This window comes from Hylaeus volcanicus, chromosome 7 (assembly GCF_026283585.1).
Source record: "Hylaeus volcanicus isolate JK05 chromosome 7, UHH_iyHylVolc1.0_haploid, whole genome shotgun sequence".
NCBI lineage: Eukaryota > Metazoa > Arthropoda > Insecta > Hymenoptera > Colletidae > Hylaeus > Hylaeus volcanicus.
Window position 1 is genome coordinate 8,437,239 of NC_071982.1, and position 20,379 is coordinate 8,457,617.

Genomic DNA, 20,379 nt, shown 5'->3' on the forward strand with positions numbered 1-20,379 from the left:
GGGGGTCGAGAAACACGATTCTGAAGTCGGTTTCTCGATAAAAAAAAGTGTCATCACGTGGTTTACTTATAATCTCTCTTCTTTAGGTATGGGATCTTATTTTCGCAAAACTTGCCTTCCTACAATTCGACATTTTCGCTAAGGAAAAAATTGTTTCAAATCATCCCACTGTAAAAGTTTCACAACAAAAAAGTTAATAATAAAAAAGTTTCACCGTTGCATTACATTGTCTCACCGACATACAATAAAATCTCCATGAATGCACAAACTCGGGACTGAACTAGTGCATTTATGGTAGAGGTATATGTGCATTTATGGAGACTTTATCCCAATTTTCTTCTCCCGGTTAATCGAGGATAATTTCTACGGTACACCAACGTTTCTGATTCTCGACTAGATATTCCGACAGGTTGTCAGTCGTGACGTTCGTTTTTCCACGGTTCGTGCATTCATAATCGACGGATGAATTCTTAATCCCGCAACCGAAGGAAAATTCAATTTCCTCGACGAGCAATATTATTTCTTCTGTAATACTGTAAATAATGCCGACGATGCTTCTCCGTTTGGTATTCAGCCGCGAATCGACAGCGGCGGGAGGGACCGAGAAATTGCATACATTACGTAAGCGGGGACAAGGTGGTCGCAGAAATTCACCATGGCTTTCAGAGGGGAAAAAAAGGGGGAGGGAAAGTGAGTAATCATTTCACGAGGGAAGTTCTCGGAATCTATTAAAACGCGGAGCGGTTGAAGATCGCTCGAGAGAAATCGAATTCCGCTGTACTCCTCTGGCCTATTTCAGGCGCATTCGATTCGGTTGGAAATAAATTAGAAATTATTGTTTAGAAACGGTGAGAAAATAGATGGAAGGACTGGAGGGAATTATAGAGCGAATATAGAGCGGCTCGAGTGGAAACGCTTGATAAATACGAGGAGCTGTTTATTTCGTACGAGAGACATATAATTTCGACGAAATTCCCCGAAAATCTGCGGGAATCCGCTGATTATCGCGCGCGAGGCAAACTCAGCTAACTTTTTCGACTTCAAAGAGAAATTCGAACGAGCGCCAGCTATGGGAACGGGCACGGAAAATTGCTCTTTCGTCGTAGGGCGGGAACGCGCCTCGAGAATCCGCGTTAACGCCGTCACACGGTGCCATTGTTTCTCCAACAATTTTCCAACCGTCAGTGCGGCGAACGAGAGAAAGCTCGCGTTCCATCGTGGCTGGAAAACATTCGGCGTAACGCGGAACGGAAACATTTGTTGCGGTTAAAAATCGAGTCGGGGATGTAAAAACACAGTCCGACGGTGCTTCCTTTCAATCACGTCGTACATTTTCTAAATCTACCTTTATTTTTGTTTAGAGTTATACCATTTTCAAGAAATCTTGCTCACTGAAATCAATTAACCTTTCTTTAAAACAAAAATATTTTTATGTAGTTCTTTAAGACACGCTTCATAATATATTTAAATTTCATTACTAAAAATTATTATTTAATACCTAAAAAGAATACACAAGAAAAGTGTCGTTTTTCATCTTCCCACTGACCCCTTTAAAATAGGCTGGACGTCTATAGTTCACCTCGACCAGAAACGAGACCCGGATATTTCGTCTAAGCATTCTAACATTTTTCGCGAATGCCGCGAAAATCGAGTCGCTCATCCATATGAAACCGACAGGGTCGATGTTTTATTCTGCGAGACGAAGCGGCAGGATCGTGGGAGGATTTCTTTGTCGTCCCACGCTACACTCCGCCATGGAGCACCTGTAAATATAACGGCGCCTCGCCTATTCGACTATGCGAGCTGGCTACCGCGAGTTACCAGCTAACTCGTTGCAACGCTTCCGCGGGGATTTGCCAGGATTTAGAAGCGCGGCAGGCACGTATTCTAGGTCAGCGACGCGAGGATCTTCTCGTTGAGGTTTCGCGAGAAGTCGAAAGGATAATCCAGGAGCTGAAGTACGTTCTTCGAGTCGCGCTTCTAGGTACGGTATTGTCTCGAAATAAGCAACTCCTTTCTGTCTCGAAATAAGCAACTCGCCGGTCCCAATGGAGTTGCTTATTTCGAGACAATACTGTGTACGTTTCTGATTCCACTTATTGTAACTTTACGGTTAGTTATTGCTACACGAATGAAAAACTAAATAAAATAGTAAAGTTAAGCAAAAGGTGGGATCCTCCTCGAAAGAAGCAGCTCGCCGGTCCCAATCGAGTTGCTTATTTCGAGACAATACTGTATATACGGTCGAAAGTCGAAGTAATATATTGGAATAGCTTCAGTTTCCAGTCTTCCTGTCTCTCGAAATGTTTAAAACACGTAACGAGACGCCTGCAACGTCGCCTAGCTGTCGTAAACGGCCATTTCAAGAGTTGAACTTTCCTCTCAGACCTCTGACATTATCAACCTCCTAAAAATCTGTTTCATTCGTCCGTTTCTTTCATGGACGCGCCGACATACAATTTTATAATTGGCTCAGGATGTTACGCGTTACGCAGTTGAATAGAAAATACCGGCCCGTGAAAACGAATTACCCTTTCTAACGAGAACGTACGGGAATTAGTGTCGATTGTTAGCTCGCAGCCACTTTTAATTACTTTTCGCTGGCTAAAGACAACAGCCAGCGGAACAACAATATTTTGCAACGAGGACACGTGGAGCACCATCGAACCTTCCCGCTCGACTGAAGCGGTTCGAACTTTTTTATGAATGTTAATGCATGCTCTCCCGCGGCCAGCACGAGTTTCCAACTTTCCTTGGAAATTGAATTTCGGGACACACCGCTAAATAGAACGTAGGCGAAACGAGAGCAGTTTCGAGTCTTGGTTGATACGAGACTCGTACCGATGCCCTTTTTTTACTACGTGGAAAAATGCATTTACTCCACCCTCCATCGCACACCCCTTGAAAGGAGGGGGTAGCGTGGGACTCGCCCCTCGGAGGGAAGGAGTGTTTCCAATCGCGGAGCCGTCGGGTGCTTCCCGAGCCCCAACTCGGTTCACCCATGGTCGCGATTATTTATCCAAATAATTATTCGAACGAACATGATATGGCCAACTCCGCAGCCAGGTTAGAAACGGCGCGAGCAACAATTGCAGCGAAACGTTGGTTCGCGATGTCAAAGGGTGGTTCACGCTTCACAACGAGGGAGCGAAGCATCAAACTGGGTAATCAAACCGACCAGCGGAAGCTAATGGAGCTTTTGATCACGACCCATAGACACGGACAAGCTGACTGTGCAACGATAAAACTGTATAACTTCATATTGTAACTGTACGATGGTCGACAAAGGAAGTTTACGTCGTCCGTTACGCGAGGTTACGTGTGGCTTCCTATAGAGTCCATTTCGAACGTTTTCATATACGCGATTATTTTATCGTGTTGTTCATCGCATGGCATACAAAAAGAAAAGAAAAAACGGAAAGTTGAAAAACTATAGCACGGTGACTCTCGCGTGCGTCGAATCGTTCGAATGGTATCGGTCAACACGTAATATCGTAATTGGATCGATCTAGACTCGATGGTTCTCGTACTTGGAACGACTGCTAACAAAGACCTTATTTCATCCTATTCTGCTCGTCTAGCCAAGCACTCTCCGGTTCTGTTTGGCCGACAAAGCACTATTCTACTTCACTCGTCTGGCTAGGCACTGCCAATGGAATGATTCCACGTAGCGGGGAATATTCAAACGAAAAATCAAACTCCAAGCTTCTGCTAACGGGGCACAATTCCCCTCATTCAGTTTGTCTGACGAGACACTATCTTGTCCTAGCTGTCAAACGAAGCAGTGCCATCAGCCATCCTACTTGCTCGATCAAGTGCCGTTCTATTGTGCTTCTAAGACTGGCCACTGTCGGTGAGACCGTTCCACGTGTTAGAATATCTTGGAAGAGGAAACGAGCCTCGAAATACGTAGAAATTAATCGAATATATACCATATAGTATATATATACCACGTTCGAAAAATCCCGGTTGGAGTTAGGAAAATGGGGAACCCTCAGATCGGGATGATTTTTTTATCACAGGTAGCCCTTGACATGGCGATTACAATGGCGGTCAGCTTGACTCTTAACCCCCCACCCTCCATGGGTCAAAAACTGAATTAGGTCAAGAAGTGTTTTTTTTTTGCACTGACCAAGGTAAATACATCACTTCCAATTTTTTTTCCTGTGGAGAAACATCAGCTTTTTACATTAACAGTATTCAATATTATCGTACCACCAAAAACTATACCAACATACTCAGACAGTATGTACATAAAGGAATTCAATATTGCCTCCCCTCGAAAAACTACGCCAAACCTTCTCAGACAGTAGATTTCGGGCCTGATACTATGATGTTCCTCCACGGAAAAAAAAACTTGTACATGATGTATTCACCGAGGTGAACATTTCAGTGTTTGGAGGGGAGGGAGAGTTAAGGGTCAAGATGACCGCCATTGTAATCGCCAGGTCAAGTGCTACCTATGATAAAAAAAATCATCCGGATCGAAGGGTACCCCATTTTCTTAACCCGAACCAAAATCCCAGCCTCGACGAAATTATTCCACGCGTTGCAGGAATATTCGAACAGGTTCCGATAATTTCAAGAAATAGCTTGGTAAGGATTTCAGTTTCTCATTGGTCGATGTCATTGAGATTGACCCTCGTTTATTCCCGTTGGGGTAGTCGTATATCCGAGGACTCATCTGTGACCTCGTTGTCGATGCGGAAGAAAAATGGGGTCGTTTCCGGCTCCTTCGGAAGCGTAAGCCGATCCGTGTTCTGCCGTTGCAGGAATTTTAATATTCCACGATCGAATAAATCGCTCGCCACGACCAAAAGGATCCTCGTTTCATAATTCAACAGTTGTGGGCTAACCGTTCCGCGCAACACCCGCAATTCCCGAATGTTAACCCTTTCAACCCTGCCGTCCACAATTGTACCCATAATTAGGAAAGTGGTCTAAATCGCATATTTCTTGAGAGAAATTTTTCTAAATTTTAACTTGGACCACTTTCATAATTATGAGCTCAATTCAGAACACAAAATTTACTACTACGACAAACTATCGTTCAGGGTTAATGTCCTTATTTGTACACACGAAGAAACGCCAGTTTCCGTCGTAAACTACACCATTAGCATTTTTGTTTATTTTTTCTAATTTTAGTCCAAGTTAACCCTACAAATTAAATTACATTAGTACGAGAAAAATAATGATTCAGGTCTGAAAGGGTTAACGCACGACTGTTCCAATGATTATCATAAATACAATCGTTCGAATAAATCTCGAGGTTAGTCGAAATGACAAAAGACTCGGCGATCCGTATACCAAACCCCAAGAATCGAAGCGTAACGCGAGCTTATGTCGTCGTTTCGAGAACGCAACAGGTACAGTGAAACATTCGCCGCGCGATTTACGCCTCAACTTTCGTCTAAATCGCGGCGTCGATTCTTCGGGAAAGTTCCAAGTTGGCTAACTCCGACGCTTTTGATCCGCGACAACTGCGCTTTTGAAGCGGCGCACTTAATCCAAGCAATTCCAACGGACGAGAGAGCTTTTCAGCTTGCGAGCTCGCGGCTATAGTTTCTGCGCGTCGGAGTCGTCGGGGGCCATGGGAACGTTGGAGTTTCTAATCCTTGATATTTAGCCCCGAAATTTGTCGAGCGAAGCTTCGAGCTCGCGGGGAATAGAATCGTGGAGTAGTATTACATTCGTGCGATGATTTCCAGAGAGAGAGATTTTCAACCCGGTCGGAATTTCACTGGATGCTTTTTAATTGCTTTAAACATCTTGACACGTTTGTGCACAGAAACGCACAAAGTGCAGCGTTGTGCACGACTCGATTGAGACAAAGAAATGTTTATTATGTCAGGGCTGGGATAATGTAGGTAGAATTTAGACAGAATAATGTAGGTAGGTTACGCGACAAAATCTCATGAACAACTATTAACATATATTATTAGGTCTACCGGAAAGTTCTGTCCGTTCCGGTTACAACAAGACCTAATAATTTTAGTCGAACTTAAAAATTAAATGGCATTCGTACGAGAAAAAAAATAATTCAAGTCTGAAAGGATTAAAGATTCCCGGGACAAGTAGTATGGGTCGGTACTTGGTCAGACGTACGGTTGTTCCTGACTGCCTAATATTTGTATCATATACGTACAATCAGCTCCATAAGTACTCGTACCTTCTATAGAATTTACAGACATGTTTCTTCATAGAATATAATTCTTTAATAATGTCACTAACTTTCACCTAACTGTCATTAAAAAACACAAATTTACTCTAGAAAGTGTCTAGACACATTGCAATTGGAAAGCAACCCACTGATACCAGGGCCAGGGAATGTCCTGCTGTGAATGTCCTGCTTTGGTCTGTCCAATACACCGTCCGATCATGTATCGTCCCATACTACTTGCTCCCATACTACTAATCCCTTCCAAAGTATTTCTATTCCCCGGAATTAAAAGTCAAGTCCAAGGTCACGAAGATGAAAGCGTTGCTTAATTCGAGTGGCTGTTTAATTATTCAGGCCTATTTAATTTGCTCGCCGGAACGATTCCTTTGAAAAGCAGCGCGACCCGGTGTTTATTATTAGCGAATAATTATTCGAGGCGCAGCGAGGACGATACGATTCGTCTCCCTTTTGAAAGGAAGCACTCGAAGTAAAAAGAGTAGAAGCAAGGCGAATCGGAATTATGGCTCGACACGCTTATTAAGCGTAAACCTCGAACCTTATGTGCGGCCTCCGTGGGCGGGAGCCCTCGGGATCGAACGTACTCCTTCCAGCTGTCTCGTTTCTACGCCTAGGGACGCGGGAAACGAAGAAAAATTGCCCAACGAGAAGGACGAAGCGCGGGAATAAAACAAGTGTAAATTAGAAAGAAAAAGAAGGGCTCGATTTCGCACCCTTAAATTTGCACACGTGGCTTCCCTGAAACGAGGCTCGGGGGTAAATTGGATGAAATTGGCATCTCTGATTTTCAAAACTGTCCCCGCGAACTTCGCCTCGTCTGGGTGTTTTCTTTCTTCGACTTTCGCGGAACGACCTTTCTCTCGAATCAACGGACAAACTTTATTTTCGCAAACCGTAAAAATAGACCGTCGAACTCTTTCTTTTTCAGAGAACACGATATTGTCGATGCAGAACCCGTGTTCCTAGTTCCTGGGAAGGACGAAACTTTGCGGCCTCGCGCTTTCGAGATAGGGGATGGGAGACGAATACCGGAGGAGATCGTTATTTGCGCGGAGGTATTAAGGACATCTCAAAGTCGAATTCGATGGCTGCAATGTGACGTTACATTTTCTATCCGTTGCTTTCTGGAATTTATATAATGCAGCGTGTTACGTGTTTTAGAATATATCTTTTTTTTTTTTAAATCTTCTAGATAGTTTACGATTTGTCCAGGAAGGACATTTGGTAAATTGTTAAAGCAGCGTTGAGATAATTAGCACATAGATGCTTCCACGATAGATTGCATCTTTAATGCACGCGCTCCTTATACAGAGTGTCCGCGATAAAGTGTGACAGACGCATATTTCAATAACTATTGATGATACCAAAAAATTGTTTACATGTAAATCGCAGGATACAATGTGCTCTATATTGTGGAGTAAACGAAATTTTTTTTGTGGTGGCTTTTGGTGCATTCAAGGAGACTTCACTGTATTCCGAGTATTTTTGTTTTCCCCTTTTTGGGTAACGATCTGCTTCCGTGCGTGGATGTCCACCCCTTCTATGCAGGTGTGAGAAAAATCGAGAAATCTGACCCACCAGCCACCAGGGCCGCAAAGGCTGGACAGTCGATACCGTAATCTGAGTTGGCTTCGAATTTTGTCGGCGTCCTCGTAGCAATCGCGATCATGTGTCTATGTAATCTCGCCACTGGCCACTGGACACTGTAGAAGTTGTCCCATTTAAATAGTCCTCCTCGAATGTCACCAAGACCGTTGACGATACCAGCGAATGCTTGAATATTCGCATTTAATGTTGTCGTCCCACCAAAAACTACACCAAAACCTACTCAGACAGTATGAACATTAACGGTATTCAGTATTCCCGGTCCTCCAAGAACTACACCAAATCTTCTCAGACAGTAGATTTCGGGCCTGATGCTATGATCCTCCACGGTGGAGGGTGTGATATCAGCGAATACTTGAAACGAAAGTTAAATGGTTTCGCAAGACAAACGTGGAGAGGAAGCGTGAAAATATCAGGACATTCACACTGTTGGAAGTTTGGATGAAAAATTTAATTGCGAATTGAAATTAAGATTCTCTTCTCGAGCTGGAAACTTCGCGGTACCGTCGCGGCGAAACAAGTGACAATGGTTTGAGAGAACGGCGCTAAGTTGGCTACGAAATTACGCAGAACAAAATTACACCGAGTCCCAACCACCGTTACCGCTGGACGTATAACTTCGACAGACACTTTAATCGCTCAAAATTAGACCAATTTAAGGCGCTCTAATTTGCTGTTCCCCGTGTTACGTGTCTCGCGCGGAGTCAAAATGCTCGACGACTGGTAGAACGGGAGATAGCACAGGAGCGCGGCATTATATCGAGTTTCTGCACCAGTTCCGAAGAACGGGGAGCGAGGTATCTTCTACATAAATTTTTACGAATCATCTGCTCCATTCGTTTCCTCTACGTAATATTTTCTGACGCCGTTTCGTATCGCTCGAGCGCGAAAGTCGCTCGTCCTACGTACACAAATATTTAAAGAAGAAATCGAAATAAACAACGATATCCACGTTTATATTTTCGTCCCGAGTGTTTACGTCCCCGTAATAACGTTACTCAACGTTAATTCAGGTCCTGTTGTATCAATATCTCGAGTAAATTAATTCTCGTAGGACTCGTTGGGAAGCTGTCCTGCTCGAGCAACAAATATATACTTTCCAGATGATTGGAGACCACGTGAACGAACCACCGTGTAAATAGATGCATCGGAGTCTAGTCGCACAGCTGGAAACCGAGAAGAAGCACGCCGAGGGAAGGCAGGCTCGATAAATTGCCGGTTAATTGCCAGTTTGTCGACGTCGCGGGTATTGGACTTTATAGCTGCTTCCAGTGATTTATGGAAGCGTTCTGAGAGCTTCAATAATGAGAAATTGAAAGATTTTCCGTCCCAGGGACTCGCATTTATTCCGACGTTTAGCGTACTAATAGCGACCCGTTGGCGACATTAAATATGACGGAACGAATTCTCAAGAATTATGTTCGAAAGCATTTTTTCACCTGGAGAGCACCAATTAGAGTAAAGACTGGATAAGTGAAAGAAAATTGGGACCCAAACGTTGCAGTTATCGAGGTTTCTATTCTGTGTTTACATTTTACGCGAGTTGAGCGTCGAACGTAGAAAAGGACAGAGAATGAAAGAGAAGGAGGTCCGAAGAGAAAAAGCAGAAGCTTATCAATCGGTTAGCGGAAGAGAGCTTGTAGTTCGAAGTGAGAAGCGTGTCCTTGACTAGCCATCTTGTCGGGAACGCAGAATAAAAGCAACAATTACACGAGTTCCAAGGAACAAGGTACGCATAAGATGGCTGCCGTTAAAATCTACGCTCAAACTTTCCCGCAAACGAGAATTCTACGTTCACTTGGATGGAAATCGCGTACGCGTTAAGGAAACCACGCGGAAAATGTTCAAGAATGTCAACTTCAGATACTTCGGATGCAGACGCGGAGAAAATAAATGATATATCTCGAGCAAACGTTACATAACGTGGTTCAAACCTCGAATATCCCCGAGTAACATTCTTTCCAAGACAATATCACGAGATACAGACGGTACAAAAGGACAGGAACAAAAGGTACATTTGTCGGGATATTTTTATACGGCTACAAGATATGAGAAAAGCGTTCCGGTCCATTGGATCCCAAGATCGATTCGTAATCAGAGGATAATACCGGTTCGTCTCGACGGAAGCCGGGGATGCATTTCCATTTACCACCCCTAACTTCGCCATCTGGTTTCTCCAAGGATGATGATGGCGTTTTCGTTCCTGCAACGATTACGCCGAAGAGCAAGACATAAATCGTCGAAAACATCTTGGTATAAATCTCGCGCCACCTGGCGGACATTATACGGCAATCATGGCGTGAACAACCATAACGTACGATGCATAATGTGGTAAAAAGTGGTCTCCCCGAGCAGGTTCACGCTTATAACAAAACGTCCCGTTTCGACGAAATAGTGTCGAATTCGCTCGAAATCCTTCCTCTTTCAGCTGTTGCGTAACCTGACCCGAATTCCTCAGACACCCCAGAGCGTGCAAGTTTCATAAACAAACGTTAACCAACAATCGCATAGACGGGGACAAATAATTCACCGTCTCGGCGCGGCAACATCGTAATTCCCACCGGTCTATACCCAAAGCTCTCTCCGTTCCGCTCCCCTCGTCACCACGGAATCAACCTACCCTTAGAAGACGCATAAACGCTCAGCTGCACCGGGAAAGGCATTAATCTTCCGCGATGGTGAGCAACGAGTATTCGCGTAGGTGTCTTCGCGTCGACAATTTTCGTGCACCGTTGACGCGTCCAATTTCCGGTGGGTTTCTCCCCCTCCAGTCGGCCAGAAAAAGGAATCTTCATTCCGATATTTCCGACGTCGAAGCTTCCCAAAGCATCAGGAAACGATCGTCCCAACGAGACGCTTCTGTCGGTCGCCGCGCACGGAATCGGGAAACTCGGAGGAGTTTTATTTCCCTGTCCGCCATCGAGAAAGGCTCGAAAGAGAGAGTGATCACGTGGACGGCAGCTATAAAGTCGCGGCATTGTGCTCGATGTTCGACGGGAAGCACGAAACGACTCGCCGAGGGAGCGTTTCGAATTGCTCCTGAAATCTCGATACAGCGCCGGGCCTGGCCACGTAATTGGCCGCTTACATAATTGATGGGATGGCGTACCGGTGCACGGTAACCAGCGGGTTATTCGTGAATCGTAACGGAGGTAATTACACGGCACGATCGAATGCATTGTTTTAGTAAAATTTCACCGCGCTTACCAGCTGGATCGATAATAATTACCGACCGAATGAATGCGTTGTTTATCGATTTTTTTTCAAGCTTTAAGTCTGAATGTTTCCAGCGTGAATTCCGCGGTTGTATCGGTTTACGTGAACGCGCAGAGAGATGTTTAGGTATTCCGTAGTTGCTTCGGAAACACGTATACTAAAATTGGAACGATACAGAGAAGATTAGCATGGTCTCCTGTGCAAGGATGACACGCAAAATCGGGAAGCGTTACGCATTTTTAGAAAATATCTAAAGTATGAAAAGACTGATATATATTCCTATGAAATAATTTTTGCCACAACGTAAAGAAATGCCACAAACTCTCTCAGACAGTATTTCCACGGTACACATGTATACATTAACATTATTCAATATCGCTGCCCACACCAAATACTATCCCAAACCTACTCAGACAGTATTTCCATGGAGAGAGTATACACATTAGCAGCAATCAATATTGCCACCCTCAGCCTCCGCAAAGAAATGCCACAAACCCTCTCGGACAGTATTTCTACGTAGACAGTATACATGTATACATTAACAGCATTCATTATTGCCGCCCTCACCAAAAACTAACTAAATGTTTGGGTTTTAGGAAGGTGCGAAAAATCATATAAGATTTTAAAAAAGGCATTATTTCGAAATCACAGACAGACGCTTCAATTTTATTAATATAGATAATTCAATATAAATGAACACATATTTTTAACACACGCGTATTTTTAAAATTAGACCCAGGATATTTTTGTAATTGACTGTATCGAAACACGCAGCGCAAAATGAATATCGTAATTCATGCGCTAAAACAAAATCAACAACAACAACAACAACAACAACAACAACGTACTTAGGTATTCCTGTGCTGCTACATCGTCGATAACTAGGAATGGGATCCGACTTCGGTCAAAGATAAACCCGAGAGATTTCTCCGGAGGATTCTCTACGTATTCCTCTGTAAATTGGCTTCTGTATATGCCACTGTGAAGATAGTAGACTCGTGTTGAATGTGATAGTTTGTGGACAAACTGTTGTTACAACAGCTAGGAGTCCCATGCAAACGTATTTACGATAACCTCGAGGGTGGGGTTAACACAAAGTGCAGTAGGTTAAGATACACAAAGTCAGACCTCGTGGAACTTTGCTCGGGGGTCTTTGTCAAAGTCTTTCGATTCACTCACCGGTAAAGCATGCGCTCTTGACGATCAGCTTCCTGGTAGATCTTGTAGTACATCGCGATCATGATGATACCTGGCACCCAGAAACTGACACTGGAGCTGACCACGGCGTACGGTTTGTTCACTTGGAACACACAAACGTCCGGGTAGTTTCGTCGGAATTCGAGGTGCTTCTCGGTGGTGTACCATCCGGCGAAGATGGGCAGGAAGCTCATCACCGTCGGTGAACACCAGACCACGCTGAGCATGGTGCTCAGCCGAAAGTTGGTCATTATCAGAGGGTAGTCCAGGGGTTGTACTATCGCGTAGTAACGATCCACGCTGATGCAACAGAGATGGAGGATGGACACGGTGCTGAAGAAGACGTCCAACGAGTTCCACACGTCGCACATGAAGTAACCGAACAGCCACCTGCCGGAGAGCTCGACGGAGGCGTTGAAAGTCATGGCGAAGATGGCTACCAGCATGTCCGCCAGGGCTAACGAGACGACAAAGTAGTTGGTAATGACGCGCAGCTTGCGATGCCTCATCACGGACACAATCACCAGGAGGTTGCCGAACAGGGCGCTGAGGATGATGAACCCCATCACCGTCGCCTTCACCGTCAGCAGAAGGACGTGTTCCAGCTCGTGACTGGCCTCGTGCCCGTAGACGTCCGAGTGGTTGCTCTGGCCAGTGCCCACGAGGACCTTGGGCAGGTTGGAGAACCCCGTCGCGTTTACCAGGTCCTCGTCCATTGTTTCGTTCAACTGCATCTCGAGAATGGCGTCCATCCAGACCTGAGTTCTCTCTCCTGGCGATTTTATCCGCGACGCTCCTCGTCGCCCCCTTCGCCGCCTTCTTCGTCGTCGTCGACGACGCGGATGATCGGACAGTCCTGCCAGGCCATCGATGAACGGAAGTGCACTTTGACGCTTGGCTAGCCGCTGTTAAACCTGTAGCCTCTCCGGGCTATGAGGACGTTGACGGAGACGTGACTTGGCTCTCGACGGAGGCTTTGTTGATCGACGAAATGCTGCAGACATTTTTACGGGGACCAACACGGAGAGACTCGCTGAAGGATTCTAGAACGCGACGGTGAACGGTGATCTATACGACTGCCAGCCTGAATTGCAATCCTGCCGGAGAGCTTTCTTTGGCCGGGATCCAGATGGTGCGGTGTCCAGCTCGATTTTGATCCGGAGTACGTCGCCGCGATGAGAGCCGCAGCTTCGGTTGGAGCTTGAACATCGCGACCCACCTGTAATCGAGACAAGTGGAAGATTGAAGTATTTTTTTTTTTTTTTTTTTATTTAAATAAATTGAATTTTATATCGCTTACTTTCAGACTCGGAGTAGATCTCTTTGAAACTTTCGAAATATTTTATCGAAAAGGGAGAAAAGAATGGTGCGATGTTTACAAGATGTACGAACGATCGGTTAAGATACAGCATCGGTGTGTAGTGAAATTTCCAATACGTGTCTTATCGGCCGGTATTCTTTCCCCTTTGACACGTTAAATAGCGGACGATATTGGCATCATTTGAAATTTATATCGTTGCTAAACGATATTTCGTTACAAATAAGATGCAATTTATAGTACTATCGATAACACTAGTTTACAGCCGAAATGTATATTCAATGCTACTATTTTCTTTTCTTATGTATCTTGGCCTGCTGAACTCGAAAATCGCAATGAAAACATTTTCTATGGATAGGTTTTCGAGATATGAATTTTTGAATTTTTTCTCGATTTTTTTTAGGCCATATCTCGAGCTATAAACGTCCGATTGGGTCGCGCAAGATACCATATTATAGGTAATCGAATCTTCAACGCCTGCTTCTGACATTGCGCATTGCGCAATGCGAATCGCCAGCTATTTATCACGGATCGGGTGTCAGAAAATAGAAAACAAATACGAGCACGGAGAAAAAAAACTCGATGGTGAAAACTAACTTTTGTAATCCTTAAATTAAATTGATAATACAATTAGAATTAATTGGGCGTTGTTATTCCGGGTGGAAACGATAATAGTCGATTCGCTGCGGTACGCGCTCTCCGAGTTCGGGGCACGCGGGCAATTAAAACCGGTGGAAAGCGTTGAAATACGGGCACGCACCGTCGTTAAAAGTAAAAACGTTGGCGCAAGAGGTAAAGTTTCATTAAGATCGCGGCCGCGTACATTTTACGAAGATATTGGAGCGGGGACGCTGCACCTGTCGCGCGGCAATTAGGAAAAATCGTGTAGCAACGAGGGCCGCGGGATTTTCTAGAGCGGAATGCTCGTTGTCTCGTGCTGCGGGATTACGAGCACGCGGAAGGATGGCTACCAGCTTGTACAACTTCGAGTTACATTAAACGGGGGAAACTGCCGGTCCCAGCGGAACGAGGGTCTCGCTGAAATTTTACGACTTTAAATTGTTTTACATTTTTAACGCGTGAAAATTAATAACGCGGATAGGTCGACTCCTTCCCCGAAATTTCAGAAGGAAACTTTCTTCGGAGTACTTCCATCCGTTGAATTATCGCGCCGTAAAAACGTTTCCATTGCTACCGAAGACACCGTAGTGTCTGACATATGGTCGGATTATACTACTAGCTCCACTCGACGCGCCAGACATTTTCTTCCCTCGCGAAACCCTACACAGATACGATATCGACGCTAAACACATTTCTCCGGCTCGTGCGTGTCCCGTTTCTCCGATGCTCGTCAACATCGAATCAAATTGAACCGCGTCTCGCTTTATTTTCTCGGAATCTTCGCACACCTGCGCCTCGTACTTCCAACCGTTACGGTTCGCCGTCTCTGCGACTACAATTTCTCGCTATTCTTCGACACGTTCGACGGTTTCCGACACGTAAACTTTTTCATGAAGACAAACGACAGGAATCGTTCCATTAAAAGTGTATGACACGCCGAATACACTCGAAAAATTATAGATGTAGTATTTTTGTTACTATGATACATCCGAAAGGGGAATCGAAGTACAGTCAATCCCGTAAGTGTTCGTACCCTGTGGATTCATTAGAGTAATTCTTTTCAAAGTAAATGATAGATATCAATTGTTTATTATATATACAGTATTGTCTAGGAATAAGCAACTGTTTTCTGCCTCGATATAAACAGCTCGCCGGTCCCGACCGAGTTGCTTGTTTGTTTCTTCATTTCAAAGATACTTTAAGGAAAAAATGTATCCTAGTCTCGTTCAGACATAATCGGGCAAACATATTATATTGCGCATCGGAAATTTACTTTTTTCATTAAAAATCGAGCTAACACGCTGGTCAATTAGTAAACATGAAAATAATTATTACAGCGTATACAGAGCTATATAAAGAAATTTTTTTATGATTTTACATGCAGCTCTAGCTGTGCACGAGGAGTTTGAACAGACACAAAAATATTACGAAATTGAACGGATGAGCGTTAACGACAGTACTTAAATATAAATATCAATTTATATTTAATAACTTTTAACTCATTTTATTTGTTTTCCATAAACTTTAGGGTATAGTTAAAAACATAGAATAATTGATTTCGTTAATTTCAACAAACATTGAAAATCCCACTTTGCCACTGTGCGATTGTATGATTGGCAGATCTATCCAAGCAGCTACGTCCAAGATTATGCAATATTCAATACGACTAGAGCGGTATTCCAAGTTCGCAGAGGTGAACAGTTTACCTCAAGGTTCCACAGGTGCGCCCGTTCCCGATGTGCACCATTCGCATCGTCACATTCGCCACAAAGTGTTCATAGTTCCACACAGTTTACGATCAACCTCCACCACTGGTTGCTTGGCCACATCATCCCAAGACAACGCAACTACACCTTCCAATTTTCACGTCTTATATTCGAGATCGTGGATCAACCGCGTGTTGTCCTGTCGATATTCCCCGATTAAACTGTTACGTTGCCGGTTCCTCGGCAATCAATCCTCGCGATGCTCGGTCACCGGCAAAGTGAATCCGGTTAGATGTGAAAATCCTCGGTGCCTTCGAATTTTCACCTGGGAAAACTTCATCCCCCTTCCCAGGGGGAGGGAAGAAAAGAATGGAGGACTAGATTAGAGCACAAGTTAAAACCGATACCGATAAAAGGCTCGCATCGTCAGAGAGCAAATTTTGGAGAACATGGAGGAGGTGATTCAAAGTATCCAGGTCCAATCACGTTAGATTCAAAGTGTCCAGGTCCAATCACCTCAGATTTCAAGAATCCAGGTCTGATCACCTCAGATTCAAAGTTTCCAGGTCCAATCACCTTAGATTCAAAGTGTCCAGGTCCAATCACCTCAGATTTAAAGTTTTAGTGTGAAGGATTCGAGGATTTAGCACATAGGTACTGCTCTTCCGAGATTCGATGCAGCCAACTGGCAATGTCCAGCGCGGTAGGTTTATTAATTCGGGCTGCGATTAGAGTTGGCCACTTTGCGGAGTCAATTCGTGTAGAAGCCTGAAGGTTCTGGAAGACGCAGCTTATCGCAGAGCACGCTGCGTTCTATACTGGAGACACCTAACAGCGGTAGCAATTTGTTCGAGTTCATCACGCCGCGAAATGACAAACAGGGATTCTCCCACCGCGTCCTCGACACACCTTGATTGCCTCAGCCAAGGATCCTCAGCTTCGTCTCGCGGAGCACCCAATTACTCGGAATTTAGCGAGCCGTGGCATAGCGCTGCAATGAAACTGCAATCAAAGTCCGTCTTGCACTAAAGTGGCCAACAGTACTTAAACTCCCTCTTGTGTCCTCTTCCCGAGGCTGAAGCAACAATCAAGTTGCCTCGTGTGTCCCCAACGTCTCGTCTTCCGTTTCACCGACGCGGACGACGGCCGAAGCGAGTCAGCGATCGGAGAAACTGATCTTACCAACTACCGAGAAACCGACGACATGAAGAACAAGCCAGGCACCTCAGGTTCGAAGTGGTCAGGTACCTCAGGTTCGAAGTGGCTAGGTCCAAGCACCTCAGGTTCGAGGATTTCCAGGTCCAATCACTGTAGATTCAAAGTGTCCAGGTCCAATCACCTCAAATTTAAAGAATCCAGGTCCAATGGCCTCAGATTCAAAATGTCCAGGTCCAATCACCTCAGATTCAAAATGTCCAGGTCCAATCACCTCAAATTTAAAGCATCCAGGTCCAATGGCCTCAAATTTAAAGCATCCAGGTCCGATCGCCTCAGATTCAAGGAATCCAGGTCCAATCACTTCAGATTTAAAGAATCCAGGTCCAATCACCTCAGGTTCGAGGATTTCCAGGTCCAATCACCTCAAATTTAAAGCATCCAGGTCCAATGGCTTTAGATTCAAAGTGTCCAGGTTCTCTCAGCCACGTGTTAGAGTTACCTCGATATTTCGCGAGTTATTTCAATCGATCGGAGGTTGACTACGAAAATGGAGAACGAATGCCAGGGCTACCTGGACCGCGGGGTCGACCCGACGTTCTTGTTTACATCACGAAGGGAACCGGTGAACGCGACGCGATGCGACGGTCTATCGTCACGGACCGCTTGCGAGGCCGCAGTGAACTGTGGGCTTTCGCTGCTTTCCCGCTTTTCGCCACCCTCTGCCGCCCTGGCGGCAGCACTGTGGGCGTCTGCACCTTGCCTACCCTGCGCGGATGCCACCCACGGACGCCCATTCCGAGAAGACGCTCCCCCGTTTCTCCGCGAAAACGTTAAACAAGAATACTTTAATATTCCCGAAACTTAAGTTCGATTTAACACACGTTCGCGTAAATAAACAAAGAAAGATCTTTCGTCGCGTCTCGATAAACATCGTACGAGGGTCGTTACTTGTGCTTGTAAATATAGGTAAACAAGTTTGCTATTTTCATTGCTTTGCCATAATTTGTTACAGAGAAGCGGGGGATATTGATTTTGGGCGGCAGAGGAAATGTTCTTATCTTCGGGTGACACCGAAATTCGGTACTATTCGAGGTTGTTACTTACTACGAATCGTTTCGGGTCGCCTTTTACGGGCCGGGGTTTCACCGTGCGATGGATTCTTATTGGTTTCGAATGCGTGGCGAGTTCTCCGGGGTCGTCGGGGATCGAGGATTGCTCAAATCTTCATCCGCGTCCAGCAGTATTTTTTAGTTTGCTTGTAAGAGGGTCGACCTTTGTCGGTTTAAGCTCAGGAAAAGTCCCTTTCGGAAAATGCCATCGTTTATCACTGGATGTTTTCCGCGATTCTTTCCAGTTTATTTTGAGTAGCTACACGAGTTTCCTTCTACGATTTTACGACGATAAGAAACATTCCGACTGTCGTTAGGCCCGACTCGATTAATTTAGAAAAATAATTATATTTTATCGTTACGTTCTGAAATATGGGGAGAGGGCAGAAAGCAAAATCGTTCTTTTTAGGTTACATTCAAACAAATAAATAAAGGGAGGTTATGTTTCGATCGGTGAGTTGAATGATCAATGTGTTTGACATTTTTCGGGCGGCTAAAAATGTCGCGAAAATTAGAAAGAGTTTTCGGATCTTCAAGGAAATTGGTATTTTTTAAGTTACTTGGGCCGCAAATTACAAATCTGATATCAGAATTGCGAAATTCAAAATGTCCTTATACTTCTTCGATTTAATATTCTCAAATAAATTCTATTTACTATTTCTCCCGTGTCTAATTTATTCGCCACCCTCGATCATCCAAAATCCTACATAAATTTATAACGTGTTTATTTTCAATCAATTCTGTAATTGTCCTCGTTATCAACAATTTTTTGCCATCAAATGTTCAAATGTTCAATACCTGATCAATAAACATCAATTGGTGTACAGCGAAATGCTAAATAATAAACAATTAGTGACATTCGCAGAAACGACATTACTTTCTGGTCCCCCTGATATCTTCGAGATGTCTTCGTTACGCGAGATTAATTGAACGCCGGAGAATCCGTCCGATGAAGTCAACTTTGCCCGTTTTAAAGAAAGGGAACTTTAGCTCGCGAACCGCTTTGTTCGTCCTTATTATTAGAACTCCTCTCCAGGAGAAAGAACGAGCTTTAAAGGTTTCGATAGAAACGTCCGGCGGAGGATCCAGCGTCATCCATGGCAATTTCACCTCTATTCGTCTTTCTTCCGCATTCTTGGTCGAATAGTTTCCGAGGTTGCAGGGGTGATGCAGCCACTATACGCGATTTCTTGCAATTTCATCGTCGACGCGACACAATGCAACTTGATTCTCGGCTGGGGCCATTTATTCCGCCAGTTTCGCTTCGCCTTCCCCAACATTAACCGACGAACTAAATTCCTGTTCGCTTCGTGCCACTGCGGACAGCGCGAAAGTCGAAAACGACTCTTCTTTCGATGATTGATATACAAATATTGTAACGAGTTGAAAAAAGAATCGAAAATGCACGAGCACGGAACGCGATGATGTTCTTTGTTCTCGATCGTGTAAACGGTCCAGATCCGTTCGATCCGTTTTCAACGAACGAATTCATTCGAAAAATGTTTCGACTCATTCACAGTTGGGACAGCGTGCGTTGCGATCGCGGCTGGAAAACATTCCGCGTGTTTATTCGCCCCGACGTGAAAAGAGAAATTATATTTATACAAGAGAGAGACTGTTTTAAACGACGCGTGAAAATTGCACGTTCGGTTCGTTTATTTGAACGGGTGCAATGTTTGCAGTCGATTCGTGACGGATTTTACGTACATATGTATCCGTCTTTGTTTACGTCGCGTTAAATTGCTGATCAATATAATCGCTGTGCCACCCCGAAAAACAATAGCGCGCCGTGCGATCGATAAAAAATTATATCTAGTATCTAATTCGTTAAATCCGTCGCAATTTACCGGGCGATAGATCGGTCGGAGCCTCGTTAAACTCGACGAAAGCGCGTTGGAAAATGAATGTCTACAAACACGGTCGTATCACGTGTCATTTATCAATTCGAATGGCTCGTGGAGTTCCAACAGAGTCGGATGAATTTATCGCAGTTTGAACATCGATTTCCTTCGGCTATCAGCCCGACGCCGACGTTTCAATTCGACGCTTTGTGCGAGCTATTGGAGAATAATGAGTTCGGATAAAGAAGGCATTTGGCAGCGTAACGTGCTATGTAGTTTCTTTCAAATTTCGTTTCGGTGTAATTTTTACTATTAATTTTATTATTAATTTTTGTGTCATTTCGTACGAGCCACGACTTCGGTAACGTTGTTGATCGCAACCAGGACAAAATTTATCTTCTGGTAGCCATCGCTTTGAAAGGAGATTCGA

The 20,379-nt window shown here is 44.4% G+C and overlaps 1 protein-coding gene, 1 long non-coding RNA gene and 1 other non-coding gene across 4 annotated transcripts in view; 2 read left to right on the forward strand and 1 right to left on the reverse strand.

Moving 5' to 3' along the window:
- The window catches only part of LOC128879706 (octopamine receptor beta-1R-like), a 54,318-nt gene extending 36,992 nt beyond the window's left edge, over nt 1-17,326 (reverse strand). The window contains exons 1-2 of one of the 2 annotated variants that reach the window (XM_054129109.1): nt 15,842-17,326; nt 12,179-13,415 (exon numbers count right to left, since the gene is read on the reverse strand). In XM_054129109.1, coding sequence (XP_053985084.1) covers nt 12,179-12,948 — 770 coding nt within the window. In that variant the 5' untranslated portion in view covers nt 12,949-13,415; nt 15,842-17,326. Of the gene's footprint in view, nt 1-12,178; nt 14,483-15,841 lie in introns of those variants that run through there. The other variant, XM_054129108.1, reaches the window with a different exon arrangement.
- Nucleotides 11,133-11,240, forward strand: LOC128880578 (U6 spliceosomal RNA). Its single transcript, XR_008457872.1, has one exon. It is a non-coding gene; the product is annotated as a U6 spliceosomal RNA (small nuclear RNA).
- Nucleotides 17,116-17,667, forward strand: LOC128879708 (uncharacterized). The gene is made up of 3 exons (XR_008457678.1): nt 17,116-17,140; nt 17,261-17,290; nt 17,321-17,667. It is a non-coding gene; the product is annotated as an uncharacterized LOC128879708 (long non-coding RNA).
- Nucleotides 17,668-20,379: the final 2,712 nt, after the last annotated feature.